This window comes from Benincasa hispida, chromosome 11 (genome assembly GCF_027475165.1).
Source record: "Benincasa hispida cultivar pf3 chromosome 11, pf3_genome.v1.1, whole genome shotgun sequence".
NCBI lineage: Eukaryota > Viridiplantae > Streptophyta > Magnoliopsida > Cucurbitales > Cucurbitaceae > Benincasa > Benincasa hispida.
The window spans coordinates 78,599,784-78,617,837 of NC_143488.1; the positions used below are offsets into that span (position 1 = coordinate 78,599,784).

The 18,054-nt window shown below is 29.6% G+C and overlaps 1 protein-coding gene across 1 annotated transcript; it reads right to left on the reverse strand.

Moving 5' to 3' along the window:
• Nucleotides 1–14,739: 14,739 nt before the first annotated feature.
• On the reverse strand, nucleotides 14,740–16,639 carry LOC120090182 (uncharacterized). Its single transcript, XM_039047708.2, has 3 exons — nucleotides 16,057–16,639; nucleotides 15,406–15,867; nucleotides 14,740–15,310 (listed from the first exon to the last, which is right to left on the reverse strand). The coding sequence occupies exons 1-3, from the start codon at nucleotides 16,424–16,426 to the stop codon at nucleotides 15,099–15,101; spliced, it is 1,044 nt and encodes a 347-aa protein (XP_038903636.1). The 5' UTR covers nucleotides 16,427–16,639; the 3' UTR covers nucleotides 14,740–15,098.
• Nucleotides 16,640–18,054: the final 1,415 nt, after the last annotated feature.

Consider the following 18,054-nt stretch of genomic DNA (forward strand, 5'->3'; position numbering starts at 1 on the left):
GCAGCAGAAGGATCTTTCCAAATTTCAATCATATATGAACATACACCGTTACAGTCATAAACGGAAACAATAGGCTATACGCAAAACAGAAAATTACAACATCTTTTTCTATAAGATCAAGGGAAGGAATTAACATACCATTGAAGACTCAACTTCAAGATCCCTCGATCACGAACGCTCATTCAAAGCAACACGGCAACACACGAACGCTCAAACACTACAAACTCTACACTGCACGATCATAGCGAACTCGAACACCGAGATCTCCAAGTCACGAACACTTCGAACACCATGAATGGCCTCCACAGAACCTCAACTGTGTCGAGTTGAATATGACACCACCAACAGGTTACCTTGGTATTCTCGATATGAGAATCCAGAGTGTGAGCTCTGTGTAGACTTGGATAGAGGCAGATACCGGAGGACAACAATCGTGTAATTAATTGAGCAACTGGGAGATGTCAAAGCCTATCGTATAGGATGATGCCCAATCATTTAAAAAAAGTTATACGATCGTCCAGCAAAAGCTATGTGATCGTTTAACTCATCGGCCAGCTGAGAGTCTATCATACAGAAACTCTCCACGATCATCTAGTCTCTCCAAGCTGTCGTTTAGTAAATCTTATTTACTTGAAAACTTTTCCGTGAGTAACTTCCGAGATTGGAATTCTCAAATCAACATTTTGCAAATCTTACTAAAATTAGGAAAATATTTTAGTTTTTCCTTTTATCTCATGGTTACCATGAAACCACCAATTGAAGGATCTCATATCTACGAGTTCAATGAGTGCATTCGGATCGCTTCGATCTCACCGTGATCGAAATATAACGTTATACATTCAACACATACAGTTATGCAAATAAATCTAATTATTGGCATATTCATAACAAGATAAATAACAAGGGAGAGAGTTCCATACCAGTTGAAGACAGTCTTCACAAATCGGAACTCCAACGTAGCGGAAAACCTCCACGCGATCTACCAACGCCCGACGGGAACATCGACTGCAGCAGCACGATCAACACGAACAGGAACGCCGCAATGCGAACACGAAAAGCCAAAGGGTGGGCTTTGGTGAATTTGGTAGAGGATGGAGGAAAAACTAGTCATGTAGGAGATAAGCAAGTGGAAGAGAAAACAATGCTATCGTATAGCAGAAGTGCTTATCGCATAGAGAAGCTACACGATCGTGTAGGAAATGCTGAATGATCGATTAGGAAAAGGTGTACGATCGTTTAGTTAAATCGTGAGGTGGACGATCATTTAAACGGAGAAGCAACTATCGTATAGGCTCTCGGGCGATCGTTTCATGAAATCTTTTGGGTGGAAGAATGAATATCGATTGCACGATCCAAAATGAAAATTTTTTTCAGTTTTAACTCATCAATTACCATAACTGATGCTACCTGCTACCCACGTCCGAACGTGGAAAAAAGGATTAATTATCATATAATTAGTCAATTAATTAATTAATAAATATGATCATATTATATTTATATCCTATAGTTTGATATCACATATCTACTATAGTATTTTCTCCTTTACTTGATATAAATCATATTTATATCTAATTTCCTCCAAAATAATGTATCTCATACATTTAGCCAATTATATCATATATAATTAACCAGTCCAATTATATCATATATAATTGAACTTCTTCTTGTAAATTTGAACATTTCAAATTAACCCAAATATTGATTCTCGACTTTTATCCAAGCTACCCAGAGGACCTAATGGACGTGTGGCTCAAAGCTCCAACGGTACGTGAATAGCTGACTAAACTCTTTAGCCATGAGATCCACCATCCGTTAACTGTCAGGCATTCCACTAAAGACCAATAGCTGAACTCTTCTTACTACAGATATATTTATGTGTCCATCGGATATAACCAATCATGAGTACGGTGACCCTTCACAGATGCTCGTCAGTATAGCTGGGCCAATTTACCTTTTTTCCCCTGTAGTTACATCTCACTTCTTAAGTACCAATGATTCCTCTAATGAACAATACAACATAGTCCAAATATGTGTGAACACCTCTCGGGCCAAGAGAAGATGTGTGGCACCACATCGTTCAAGCCCCGGAATCAGCCCTTAAAGAAGCCATCTATCTACTTACCTCTGCCTCGGGGAAGAAGTGAATTCCATCTTGTGTAACTGAGTTCCCAACTCTCAAATTAGACGAATCCCCAAAATGGTAGGTTTGAATCGGCGACCTGGCCACTCGCACGCATACAAATCAGAGGACCATCCTCAATGGCAGAAGTTCCCAACTCACTCAGGATTGAGGTCATGTTATCTATGGTCATCCTAGTGAAGTGAAGTCTCTGTCATCAACGGTGTTATATAACGAGACGCTAACACTTCGTGGTCAAGTCTTAAACAAACTCTTTATATAGGATACCCCCGCTCGCATGTCTCCAACACGAATGATCAGGATCAGACCATCTGTGACAAGTCACAACACTTGTGACCATTCCACAAAGGTCGCATCCGTAGAGTTACAAGGATAAGGTTTCCCTCCTTTATCCATATACTACAGACCATTTTGGTTATTACTCAAGACATAATCCACTTGTATGACACCACATACATGCTTGAGATACATACAAATAACCAGTGATTTTATGTTCATTGGTTTGTGGTAAAGCAAATTAAAACAATTAAACGAGCAAAATACAAGATGTGAAGTAAGTATCATATATGAACAACACAAGCGTTCATACATACTGTTTACAAACTACAGGACATGAGACTTTAGGGCATCAACCCCAACAATTAACCTCCCACTCAATTGGTTGTTAGAGAAAAAGAGATAATTATCTAATAATTAACATTATTATAAGTATAAATGATAACCAACTTACCATACTATATTTATAACCTTTAGATTTAATATTTCATCTCATGAAACATATAAACCATAACTCTTTTTCTATTTCATGGCACTTAATGTAAATCTCATTTACATTAACCCTACACTAGATGTATCTCATACATCATACCGATCATATCATATATAATCGAATTACCTCTCGTCAATTTAAACATTTCAAATCAACACCAAAAACTGATCCTCGGCTTGAATCTATTGAGCTACCAAGGGGACCTTATGGACCTGTAGCTCGAAGCTCCAACAGTACGTGAATAACTGACTAAAATCTTTAGTCACGAGATTCACCATCCGTTAACTGCCAAATACTCCAGTAAAGACCGACAGCTGAACTCTCCTTACTACAGATATATTATGTGTCCATCTTAACCAATCAACAGTGCAATAACCTTTCACATATCGCTCATAAGTACAGCTCGACCAATAACCGTTATGCCCCTATAGTTACATCTAACTCCTTAAGTACCACTGATCTCTCTAATGAACATAAGTCATAGTCCTACTATGACTGGATCCTCTCTTCCAAAGAGAAGCTATGGTCACTATGTTTAAGCCCTAGAATCAGCCCTTAAGAGAGCAATCTATCTACTTACCCCTGCTACGGGGAAGGAGTGAATTTCATCTTGTGTAATTGAGTTCTCAGCTCTCAAATCAGACTAGTCCTAAAAAAGGTAGGCATGTTAAGTTGGAAATCTGGCCACTCTCACCCATACTAATCAAAGGACCGCTCTCAAAGGTAGGAGTTCCCAAAATACTCAGGATTGAGGTCATGTCACCTATGGTCATTTAGGTGAGATGTAAGTCTTCAGTATCAACGACGTTATATACAAAGACGAATCATCTCGTGGTCCGATCTTATACAAACTCTTTGTATAGAACACCCTTGCTCGCATGTCTCCACATGAATGGTCAGGATCTACCATCTATAGTAGTTCACAACACTTGCAAACCTCTACAAAGCGGGTTGTATATCTTGAGCCATGTATACATTGCCTTGGTCTAAGCTAAAAAAAAAAAAAGAAGATTATTAGTGTCACCAGGATCAGGTATCCCACCTTAATCCTTTTACTATATACCTATTTAGGTTATCACTTAAGACATGATCCACTTGTATATCTCATATGCATGCTTAAGTTTACATACGATAACCATAGAGCTTTGTTTATTGGATATGAGTAAATGCTAGAATGAAATAACTTTTATTTTTTTCATAATAATGTGTATATTACAAACTACGAGACTCTGGAGAATTAGGACACCAATCCCAACACTATCAGTGATGGGGATAGCAATAGACACCGATAGATAGTGTCTATCACTGACATTGATAAAGGTCTATCAATATCTATCACCGATAGACAGTGGCATTTTATTTTTTTGGAAATATTTCTAATAATTTTACCATTTGAAATAATTGTCCTTTAATTTTTCTTTTTCTTTTTTTTTTGTAAAAAGTAATTTTAATTACAACTTTGTTGGGATGCACTTGGTGTAAAAGTAATTCTACAATTGCTAAATTGTCGTAAACTGATTTTTAAAATGATTTTTCTGACCAACTTTATCAGTTAGTTTTTTTATTTTTTTTATTTTTTTTATTTTTTTATTTTTTTATTTTTTGTATAACAGACCTTAATTTCTTTTGCAAAATACTTTTTTAACTTTCCAAAAATCACTTCAAAAGTTATTCCAAACATATCATATATCCTAAATCTTCTAGTTTGAATTTAATTATAGGGTTGACAAGAGAAATAGTAAATTTTAAAATTTCATTTAGAAAAATGGAAATAGCAAAACGAATTTATATAACAAAAATTACTAATTAGTAAATGGAAAAATACCCTAAAACAATAAAATTAAGTACAAACGAGAATGCAAAGATACACTGCTTCAAATACAACACGAATACCACAAACACACTTTACTTAAACAATCTACAACTAGAAATACACAGTATCTAAACATTTCAGAAGCAAAAATTAAAAATCATCCAATATGATCCTTAATGCTTCTAGCTATCTATAGAATGCGTATATGCGAAGGAAGATGACGACCAGACGATGAGGATCATTAGAAACATATGGATGTCTACAACGATAGACTTCCTCCAAGGTAAAAAAGAGCAAAGTTAATTGAATGAGTGAAGTTGTTGGCAAGTGAGTATTCAAAGGAATTGCAACTTCAGAACGACATGACTATTGGAAATATGACTGCATTTGACATAAAACCTGTTATAGGGAGTTTCATCGTTTTCATTCCATGTGACCATTTTGCTCATAAGATCTTGAAAGCCATCTTTAATCACTAACAGTCCTAAAACGTCATTGTTGAAAATGATGTTCAAAGTAGAAACAAAAGCATAAACATGTGTGCGAGCGAAAAAGATCGGCGACCTGGCGAGGGTGGTCATCAAAAGCTTGCCAAAATGATGGAATTCAAGAAAGGGTTGTTGAACCAACAATCCCAGATATGAGATTGAGAAGGAGAAAAAGAGATTTTGGGGGCGGCTAAGTGAAGAAGATGAGATTTAGGATTTTTTTGTTTTCTTATTTTAATAATAATGATGATGATGATGATGATGATGATAATATTATTATTAATATTAATAATAAAATGAACATAAAATACATACACACATATATATACATGCACATGTTTCAAACACTTAATGTTTAATTCCCATTTATATGTTTTTTTTTTAAGTACAACAAGTCATTTTTACGTGTTTCTATATGAAAAATTGTAAACATCGAAACTATGAAGAAAAAAAATCAAATTAATTTGATAACAATATGTACAAAATAATGGGAAAAAAAATTTAGATACAACTGTATTGTAACAAACATTTAAACAAATTGAAAGTTAGTTGGATAAAATCAAATTTCATAATAAAAGATAAATTCAAATATAAATTGGAGAGAAAAATCAGAAAGTTTTTGTTTTTTGTGATTAATTCAATAAGTAGTTAGATAAAGTCTAATTTGATAATAAAATATAAGTTCAAATATAATTTGGGGGAGAAAATCAGGAAGGGTGATTTAAGCTTCAACAATTACATTGTATTCATAACTCTATTTTCATTTAAGCTTCAACAATTACATTGTGTTTATAACTCCATCAACCACAAAACCTAAGAAAAAGTCTAACTCATTGGAGAGGCATAACAAAAACAACAAGATTGCAAAAGTGAATACTTATTTGTTTGTCAAAAAGACAAATTAATGATATAATGATATAATAAGATGATAATGAATAAAGGGTGATTAAACAAATACAAAAATGATCAAATTTAAATGAAATATACAGTTTGTTCGATGATAATATGTATAGAATATTAAGTAAAATCCTAATTAGGATAAAAAAAATTAATCCAAATTTAAAACAATAAAAAAATGAACAATATAATGCAAAATCTAAAGATATATTATAAATTAAAATCAAAATTGTGATAAACAAATTAAAGATGGATTAATTTTAAATATTTTCGGAAAGTGGTTAAATCAAATCAAATAGATAGCTAATTTGAACCAATTAGATGAAGAAAAATAAGGAAGAGATTGGTTTATTTTAAATCAATTCGTGAAATAGTTATCAAAATTTAACTTGAACATTAAAAATAAATTCAAACTCCAAAAGAGGACGAAAATTACGGAATGACACTCATTTTCAGTTTTGAAATTGGATATGTTAGATTATAATATGATTAATTTGGTTATTAATCAAGCTCTCTAATTACATTGTATTTATATCCAGGTTATTAATTAAGCCCTCAATTTACATTGTATTTATATCTTGATTATTAATAAAGCTCTATATATTTAATATTCTGGACATACCAACCAACTAAGGAAAAGTTAGGTATTATCAAAATGTCAGCTAAAATAGTGACTAAATATGAAATATGTATAATTGAATCCAATAACATATAGAAAACAATTTAAACCTTAAAAAATATGGAATATCTTGTTAATTTACTAAGAATATGTATAAAATAATGAAAAACAATTCAAACATTTGAATAAATTTAAAATTTGATTAAATTAAATGAAATTTGATAATATATGGATATTTAAAATAAAAATTTGGTAGAAAAATCTCGATATTTAATTTAAGTGCGATTAATTTGAAAAGTGATTAAGTAGAATCTAACTTAATAATAAAATCTGAATTGTTAACTATGTAAGGAAAATCGGGAATGACGGTTATTTTGAGGAAGGTGATTATTTTTAGTTTTTCAAATGAATCAAATAGAGGAAATGTGGAGAACTAAAGTATCTACAATTACCGTGTATACATAACTCCGTCATTGTTTATGATTCTACAGTTACCATATATTTGTAGCTTCATCAATAACAAAAACTACGAACTAGACAAGGGTAAAACTGAGATTTGAAAATTCGTGACCATGTGCATGTCATGTGAATTGCCATAAATCTTATTATTTACAAATTTTATTAATTTTCAAAATCAAACCCTAAAATCAGTCCTACGCTCCAATTCTCTTAGATTATAACATGTCATTTACTAAGAAGTTTAATTTGAAATGCTCAAATTATAAAGTTACCTCAACAGAGATGTATGGTCCACATTATGTGGGTAGATCCATTGGTAGAACGATGCGATTAGGCCAATGCTTGGGCTCTTTGGATAATTCAAAGTCCAAAACCATTCTTAAGCCCAATTAATGTATCTAGAGCCCACATATATATGCTTTCATGGGCTTAGGCCCACCAAAGTTTATAAGGTGAGAGAAATGAATCCATTCATCTCAATTTGTATGTTTTGCATTCTAAACTATATAGAAATTAAAATTGACTTTGATTTTAGTGGAAATTATCCCACTAAATCAAGCAAATTATATCTTTTATGAACTTGCATGCACAATATAAATACTTTGTTTGGGTAGCAATTTCGTTTTTAATTTTTGAAATTTATGGTTTTTTCTTCCCAAATTTTTAATTATGATTTTCACATTTCTTAAAAAAAGAAAGAAAGAATTTTTGTCTATTTTTTTTTAAAAAAATTAACCTTCAAATTTTGACATGATTTTTTAAAATATATAGTAGAAAGTTAATAAATAAAATACAAAAACTTGTGATTATAGTAGTGTTTATAAACTTCATTTTCAAAACTAAATGATTTTTTGGTTTTTAGAAAGTAGGCTTATTTTCTCATAATTTCTTGACAACAATTTTCCTTTTATGTACACAGATTTCTATCCAAAAAAAACAATAGATTTCACCCTTTGTAAGAAATGATTCAAAGGTTATAATGTTTTTTCTTAGAATAATATCACAAAAGAGAGTGACTTGATTGAAGTGAGAACAGAATACAATGATGAAATAATGAGAACAAAGATAATTTAGAGAGTCAAAGTAAAATGATTGCTAATTAAATATAGTCAAATCTTAATAATGGTGGGATTTGATATATTAAATAGGGTTTTTTTTTTTTTTTGGAAATTATGATATATTAAATAGTGTCAACACATTGATATATTAAATAGTTTATTAATGTGTTTAATTTCAAATTAGGCATTGAGTTAAAAAAGGGTAAATTTAGAAGACGATTTTGATAAGAAGGCAATAATATCTCTACCTATAATAAGAATGGATTTTAGATATTATTTTAAGAGTGATGTTTCTAAATAATTAAGAAAAAAGAAAAGACTTCGACCATCTATATCTATATTTTAAAACTTGTGTATTTTTATTTAAATACGAGTGTTCAATTTCTTTTCAAATAAAATCTCTGATAAAAAATGACATAAGTATAATAATTTTTTTCATTATTTGGAATGACTAAAATTATGAAGAAAATTGTAATAAAATTATAAAATCAACTATGATTCAGTTTGAAATTGTTGTAACTTTTTTTTTTGTAAAATAGATAAAATAAGTGTTTGTGAATTTTAAACTTAAACGTAAAAAGAATAATAAAATGAATAAAACAGAAATTTTAATACTTAATTATTAGATGTATGAAATTTTTTAAAGAGTTAATCTCAAATTCTAACTACCTAGAATTTAGAAACCAACGAAATTAAAAAAAATAAAAAAGAAGAAGAAATAAAAAAAAACAAAGTGATTTGTTTTAAATGATCTTATAATCAGTTTCATCAAACTAGTTAAACTCTTCACATTATCATTTTAAATTTTAAACTTCTCCAAAATCCATCACATTCAATGTAGTTCAAATCATAGAAAATGATGAGCCTCAAATTTTTATTTATTTATTTATTTATTTATTTTAAGGATAGAACATAGGCAAATCTCATGTGCAAATCAATTTCCATGGTTCATTCTCATAAATCCATCTAAAGATACAAATGTAGGTTGAAAAAAATCATCAGTTCACTATTTCCTCCCAATTTCTTATTATGATTTGCATCTTTATTGAATTCTTAGTCAAATTCCAAAAACAAAAGCAAGTTTTAAAAAGTTACTTTTTTTAGTTTTCAAATTTTGATTTGATTTTTTTAAACCATTAGTAAAAAGTAGATAACAAAAGAAAAAAATTGTGGGGGTGAAAGTAGTGACAATAGACTTAATTTTTACAAACAAAAACAAAAAATGAAAGGATTATCGAGGACTAAGCCCTTGTTTGGTAACCATTTGGTTTTTTGTTTTTGTTTTTGAAAATTAGCCTATATCATCCACGTTCTTTACCATGGTTTACATATTTCTTAAATACAATGATTGAATTCTTAGTCAAATATCAAAAACGAAAAACAACTTTTTTAAAGTTATTTTTTTTAATTCTCAGAATTTGGCTTAGTTTTTTAAACCATTGGTGAAAAAATAGATTAAAAACAAAAAGAAATTATGAAGTGGAAGTAGTGTTTATAGACTTAATTTTCAATAATAAAAACAAAAAACAAAATGCTTAACAAACATGATCTAAATTTTTTGTTTTTCAAATCTCAGATTTAGTTTTAATTTTAAATTACGTTTTAATTGAAATATTTTTTTTGGGAAAAGAAGTTAGATTAGCATATTTTACCAACCTAGATTTAATTTTACATTTTGTTATAGGTATCGTCCTATTGGTAGGTCATTTATGGCATGTAGTTTCTCTAACAATAATGGTCATTACTATTTTGAATCGTTTAGTGTCTTCTCCCTCTCCCCTCTTCAAAATGTAGACAATTTTTTCTCACATAAAACTTAAATTTGAATCTTGAAAAATGAAAAATTTTTGCAAGTAGAAATAAAAAAAAAAAAAAAAAAAAAAAAAAACACTAATAGACAATGATAGACTTATATTATTTTCTATCACCAATAGTATCAATGATAGACTTCTATTAATTTTTATCAGTGATAAACACTGATAGATTTCTATTAGTTTCTGTCAATGATAGACTTCTATAATTTTCTATCACTAATAGACATTGATAGACTTCTATCATTTTCAATAACTAATAGACATTGATAGACTTCTATCAACATCTATATGTGATAAACATTGATAACAATATCACACACGCACTACTGTCCCATTACTATCGTAGTGTGCTATTGTTCGTGCGATACTTAGGTGTCTCACTTCACTCGCTTGCTTGCTAGTTACATAGCGATAATATATAGTCATTTCCTTACTTCCAGCGTAACAATATAACTGATGATTGGTTTCATCCATCCTCGATCCTAATGAAATTGAGTATTCAGGGGCCATATCTATCACAAGTTATAATAAAAAATTTTACTATTTGTATAAATGTTTTTCCTTATTTTTTATTTTTGAAAATCCCCCTAAAATCATTGTCACGTCTAGAAAGAAAAGAGAGTTCTCAACGAGCTAAAACTATTATAACCAAAATCATTTTTATCCGAAATTGATTGGAACCACGTGCATCTATTTTTTTTAATTACATTTCTTTAATATTTTTTACTTGGAGTATTTTGGCCCATCTATTAAACTATTTTTAAAAATTTTGTTTATTTTGCATTTGGTTATTTATACAAACAAAAACCCAATTAGTTATTTTTCAAAATTACATGTAATTTCTTTTTTTTTAATTTGTAGGGTAAGAGATTCAAACCTCAAACGTAATAATTTAAATACTATACCAACTAAGCTAAATCACATTTAAATTTAGTCATCAAAATTTCATTTAAATATATGATACAAAAGAATCTTTAGCTCTTATAGGCCAACATTCTTGTTCTATAGGTCAAGTTCTAATCAACCCTTCAAGGGTGAAGGTTCATAAAATCCAACCCATAGAAATGACTTTAACATTAATGGGACAAGACACATCAATGTAAAGTTATAATCTCTTGATGATATTTTTGTACTTTGAAATGCATCATTGTTACCTTTTTTTCCCTTAAGCTCTAAAATACTTTCTAAAGAAAAACCATACAAAATAAATGTGCTTAAAATTGGTTTGAAATACTAATAGGAAAACATTTAAATGATCCATAAATTTAAATTTAGGTCATGTCCAATCTTTCCTAACATAAGTTATTTTTAATATCCTATATTGAGATTCAAGATATTGAAAGAACGATTTTTAATATTTTACTTAGTTGAGTTTTTTTTAGAAAATTAATTATTTGACTCACACTTTGGTAAATATAGTCCATTTAATAATAATTTTTGTTGTCCAATATATATAGGTAATTTGATAGGATACAATTTATTGAATTAAATTAATGATTTAATTAGAAATATTTATTTTCTACTCATAACTCTTAGATATATAATTGGCATAAAAATTAGGAGAAAAAAATATTTCTCTTGCCATTTCATATTAACTTAAGTGAATTTAAAATTTAAACTTTTAAATTTGTCAAATAAGTATAGAGAAATTAATAACTAGAAAATTTGCTAACAACAACAAATATTTAATTTCACCAATAAAATACTCAAAATCAAGCCTGAGATCACCCAACCTATCCACAAAGTCAGATATAAGTAAAAATACTTGAACCTATATCTAACTTAGTTAATAAAAATAATTTAATCAATATGAAGAGAACTACTACCAAGAATGTAAATATTAAATAATAAATATAATGAAAATTAAAAAAAAAAAAAAAATACTTAGGCTCCGTTTTACCTATTTTTGTGCAGCACAACCAAAATTTAAAAACATTATCGTCAACCCAAACTAATTAATCTAATCAAAATAATACGCAAAACTTGTTTTTTAAAAAATTTGTAAGTTGTAGACTCCATTTGTTATTTTTTTTAAAAAAAAAAAAAATTAAACCTATGAATACTACTTTAACTTGAGAATTTGTTTCTTTGTTATCTACTTTTTACCAATGATTTAAAAAACCAAACAAAAATTTGAGAACTAAAAAAAGTAGCTTTCAAAAATTATTTTTGTTTTAGGATTTTGGAATTCAACCATAGTACTTAAAAAAGATACAAATCATTGTAAGAAATGCGGATAAAATAGACTTAAATTTCAATAACAAAAATCAAAATCAAATGATTACCAAACGAGATCTTAATTTACCATTGTCATCTTTAAAAAATTAAAACTTAATAAAGTAGAGCACTAATTTCAACCTATATTCAAAAGTAAAATTTGTTTACCAAACCACATACACACACCGAGATTAAATTATACCGTAAATTTCTATTATGCTCCTATAATTAAAAAGTTCCATTTCCACCCTTAACTTTGATATTGTTTCAACAAAATATCTTTTCTATTAATATATATTATGAAAATTGACATGACTAAATTATGATTAAAATTATAGAGCATACATTATTTTAAAAAAATTAAATTATTTAAAAAAAAATTAAAATTATAATTAAAGGGCATACTTCAATGTTATTTAGAACTATATAAATCAAGATTAAGATAGATGTTATCCTTTATTTTCATAACAAAAAAATATGATTAAATCATTTATTTAATAATCAATTTTGACACATTAATTGTCATGTTAATTTACATGAATACTGTTGTAAAATGATGTCAAGAACGTCGTTCAATTTTGCACTTTAGTCATTTTGTGCCAATTTTGATCTTATTTAATTAAAAAAAATCTTTATGATACGATTTATTTAAATAAATTTCAAAGTTTGAGAGTAAAAATGAAATTTCCCAAAGTTTAGATGCATAAATGAAACTAGGATGTTTGCGGAGTGTGTTGGGTTAAGTTGAAGGACTTTTAAAACCTAAACAACTATTCAAGTTGTAAATTTCTTCAACCCAAATAACTATCATTAAAATATAAACTCAATCTAATTCAAACCATAAATTTTTAATTTATTTGAAGCCAACCCATCTCAAAAAAGTTGATAATCCAACTCAAACCATATTGATTGGATTAATCGATTCTTTTAGGTATCGGATTTTTCGACCACTCCTAGATGAAACTAACTCAATGTTCAGAGATATTTGTTAAGATATATCCCATTTTTTTTCCCAAGAAAAATGTTCAAACTCTCATCCCTACGTTTATCTATTATTTCCTTAGTTAAATAACATATAGAGGTCAATTAATTTAGCCATTTGACCTTTTAATGAGCATTGGTATATATATCTTACTTTCAAGGTCAAAATACCATTTTGGTATTGTATTTTGAGGTTTGTATTTCAAACCATATACTTTCAAATATCCAATTTTGCCTCTAAACTTTCAATAAATCTTATATTCAATACTTCAAGGTTAATTTTTATTGAAACTAGTCAAATAATACTAAGAATTTTCATAAAAATAAATTTAATATGTGAATATATGTTCAAAAAATTTATTCTGAAAAAGTTAATAGGTAAAAAAAAGTTTTTTTAAAAATAAAATCAATATTAAATTAATAAGCAAAACTAAATTTAAGATTTATCGAAAGTAAATTAACTAAAATAAATAATAGTTTTAAATAACAAAACGGCTGGAAATTAAATATAATAAAATGTTATTATCATCTATCAATAATCGACTGTAACATTTTACTATATTTATAAATAAGTTGGCTCATTTTCTTACATTTAAAAAACATCTCATATTTTTTAAGTTATTTTTAACTGTGAGGTGGAGAGTAGAGCCCACAAATAGAGAAATTAACCATCATATGTCAGGTAGGGCTACAATAATTTCAAATGGATTCATTAAATATGGTATGTGGTAGAGGAAGAACTTGGTTTCAACATTAATTGCACAAACATACATGTAGAAGCACTTCTTCTACAATATAACTCTAAAACCACTTAACCTGGTCAAACTTACCATTACCTAACACCCAAAAACAAATTTAAAACAACCCATCTGAGGATAATCAGTCAATATACTTTCAAATTTGTAATTATTTAGTTTAAATTTTTAGTAAACAACAATTTAATTTCACCTCATTTAATAATTATTTCGTTTTTAATTTTTAGTTTTTTAAAATTAAGTCTATTTACTCATCATTTCTTACAATGATTTGCATTATAATAATTGAATTTTTAGCCAAATTCTAAAAATATGTTTTTAAAAGCTACCTTTTTTGTTTTCAAATTTTGATTTGGTTTTTTGAGCTATTGGTAAAATATAGATAACAAATGAATAAATTTGGATGTGGAAGTTTTTTACGACGGTAACAATTTTATCTATACTGTAAAAAAAAAAAATTCAAAATTATGCAACAATAATGATTTTATCCTTTATAGTTTTTATAAATATATTTGTTCTCCTAATCGATTCATTGATATGCATTCATAAGAAATTCCATTAAATCTTAATTATAGTCTAATTCATAAGTTAAATTGTTACGAATTTGAAAGTGACAAAAACTAAATCATTATAAACTAAAGTCTAAGGACTAAATTGTTATTATCAGGAAAATTTAGGAATGAAAAAAATATTTTTTTTCCAATGACCCCACCAGAAAAAACTCCAAAATTCTTAATTTTTTTCCCTTAATATCTTTTTGGCATTTGCCTCTCAGCAGTAGAATACAAACACACCCCCACCACCAACAGCTTCTCCCTTTGACAAGTCCTTTCTTTCCACCTAGTTTTTCTGACCCCAAACAAAAAAAATATAAAAAACCACTGTTCTTTCTGAGTTTTTCTTTTCTCTCTCTCTCTCCTCCATTACTCACTGTACACATTATAGAGAGAGAAAAAAATGGGGTTTGTTTTTGTTTACATTTAGACAACTCTGCTTTTTATAAAGGAAAGATAGGGAGAGAAAAAAAAAAGGGTTTGTTGTGAATGTTTGAGGAGCAGGGAGATTATAGTAAATTGATGGTTTTTATTTTAAGAAGCTCCAACTCCAAGGAAATCAATGAACTGCATTTTCATATTATGTTGCCCATTCCCATTGTTACTATTTTCCCAGCCTGATGCTAAGCATAGGTTTGTTGAGATCACTGACTCGGCCGAGTTCGACTCCGAGTTCCCCGATTGATCCGCCCGATACCGAAGCCTCCCCGTGCTGCCCCCTGTCACTCCTTTCCTGCTACACCATCCTATAACCCCACCAATAAAAACTCTTAATCAGAATAATTAACAACTTGAGAATAGCTCAACTGGTTAAAGTATTATATTTGTCAGACGAACTTACTGGGAGTGAGGTGGAGACCGAAAGCCGAGGAGAAGTAAAGAGAGGATGCGTTGGAGAGAGAAAGATGGGTGGCGGTGGCGGTGGATGCGGAGGCGGAAGCGGAAGCGGCCGGCTCATCTATCGTACTAGAGATGGTGGATTCACTGGACACGTTATTTTTTGGAACGGTTTTAATGTCGAGCTTTTCGTCGACATTATGACGAGGAGGAGGAAGAGGAGGAGGTTTTCTTGTGGATCTTCGGTAAAGATTGGAGTATTGTCTATGTTTTCTAGCCATAATCACGTGCCAATGATTCTTTACAGCATTATCAGTTCTACCAGGAAACAAACGAGCAATCATGGCCCATTTGTTTCCATATAATCTATGTGCTGTTAAAAGTCTCTCTTCTTCTTCTTCATTGAATGCCTTCCTGTTTATCTTTGGATCCAATTGATTAAACCATCTCAATCTACAACTTTTCCCTTCACCAACCCAAAAAAACCAGTGTTAAGAGAAAAAAAAAAAAAAACTCATTCATAACCGTTTCGATTTTAGTTTTTGGTTTTTGAAAATCGTGCTCACGATTTCTTTATAATAGTTCAAAAAAGCATATGAATTCATGACCCAAAAAACAGATAACAAAACATAAAAACTTATGAGTGAAAGTATACCTGATCTGCCAGGGAGATTCTCAGCAATCAGGTTCCAATTTTGGGGGCCATACTGAGCGACGAGTTCTTTAAGCTTAGTATCTTCCGCGGGTCTCCAATGACCTCTAGCACAAAGCTTCATGTGACGGCGACCACCGTTATTTTTGGGACCACCACCACCATGATAAGTAACAAGGACGTTTCCATCGTCGTCGTTATCATCTCCTTCTTCTTTCTCTGGATTTTGATGATCCCCTTTACCAATCTCCCACGACGTCGGGAAGGGATGATCGTCGCTCGATGGCGGAGGAGGAGGAGGGGGGGGCATCAAGGCAACATTTTGAAGCATAGGATGAGTTTGAAGGGCATGATTGAAGCAATGAAGGTTCATATTATAGAACCAAAAAAGAGGAAGAGAGAAATTAGAGAGAGTTGGATGAAGAAGGAGAGAAAAGGGAGAGGTAAAATATAAGTGTTTATAAAGGGAATGATGAAGGAAAAAAAAGAAAAAGAAAAAGAAGCACTCGTGTAAGTTGAAATAATATGGCGTATGAAAGAGAGAGAGAAAAAAGAGGGGATGGGAAATCGAGAAGCACTCGTGTGGGAAGTGCTTTTTTACGTTTGTATTGGGTATTGGTATTTGAGTTTAGGGTTTGGGGGAAAAAAGAAACTGACTCTTTGTCTCTTTCCAAAACGTTAACCTTTTTTATTTTTTGAATTTTTATAAAATCAATGCTAATTTTTATTTTTATTTTTATTTTTATATATACCGAAATAAAATCCCACCTCTCTAACTATCACTCTAAGCCACTCACTTTTTTGTGCTCAACAGAACCAACGAGGTGAATCAATGCGTCCTCCATTTTTGACTTTTTTTTAATCACTTTTTTGCTTTTTAATTTTATATTATTCATAAATATACTTTTTATTTTTTATTTTTTGTCTCAATTCTATAGAAATAGTACGAGAAAATATAGATGTTTGATGGATATTTTTTAAAAAGTAAGTTAACAAATAAATCATTTTATATTTTATTTATTGGTTGAAATGTTTATTCCTTATATTATATTCATATTAATGATATTTTGTAGGCTTTCTTTATGTTTTAATGATTTTTTTTTAATATAATAAGAATGTTAATCCACTTTTTATGTCAATGTTAAATCTATGAACATGTAGAAATATGTATGGAAATGTTGAGTGTAGATGAAAATTTATTACCATGACTATAGCTTTATCTCTTGCGTTTTTAAAAATAGATTTTTTTTTTTATGTAGGAAAAATTGTAGAAATCCATTTTAAAATATAGAGGTTGTTACGATCACGATCTTAAATTTTCAATTTGATTAATCAACCTTTTGCACATTCACAATTGTCATAAACTAAACTTTAAAAAATTTTAGAATGTACAAACAACTCTTGAGTTATTGTTAGCCATTCACTCTTTCAATTGAATGCTTAAACTATATGTTTACTTTTGTCAAATTATAAATTTTGTCCTGAACTTTGAGATTTTGAAGTTTATGTTTATTTAGTCTTTGAACTTTTGATCTTATGCATTTAGAATTTTAAAATTTTAATAGGGATTTTTATATAAAAAGCCTAAAAAATAGGCACATTTTACGTTAATGTCTTAAACATTTCATTTTTTACAAAAAAAAAAAAAAAAAAAATACTTATTGGTTCCCTATTTTCACTAATATCAATGGTTATTTATAATTTAGCCCTCACCTACGTGTATATATATATATATTTTATTTATTTATTTTTCTCTCTTCCCCATGTATATATTATCTCTTCCTAATAATATATTTTATATATTCTCTCCCTCATAATATTCACACCAGTTTCTTCATCTTCCCTCTTTTTTTTCCTTCCCCCTCCCTCTCTTTTCTCCTTCCGGCAGTGTAAGTTGCAGGTGATAGACGATGGCGTGGGGCGAATTGATGGCTCAGCACGAGACGAACGAACGATTTGGGACGAATCAATGGCGCAACGGCGTGGGGCGAATCAACGGTG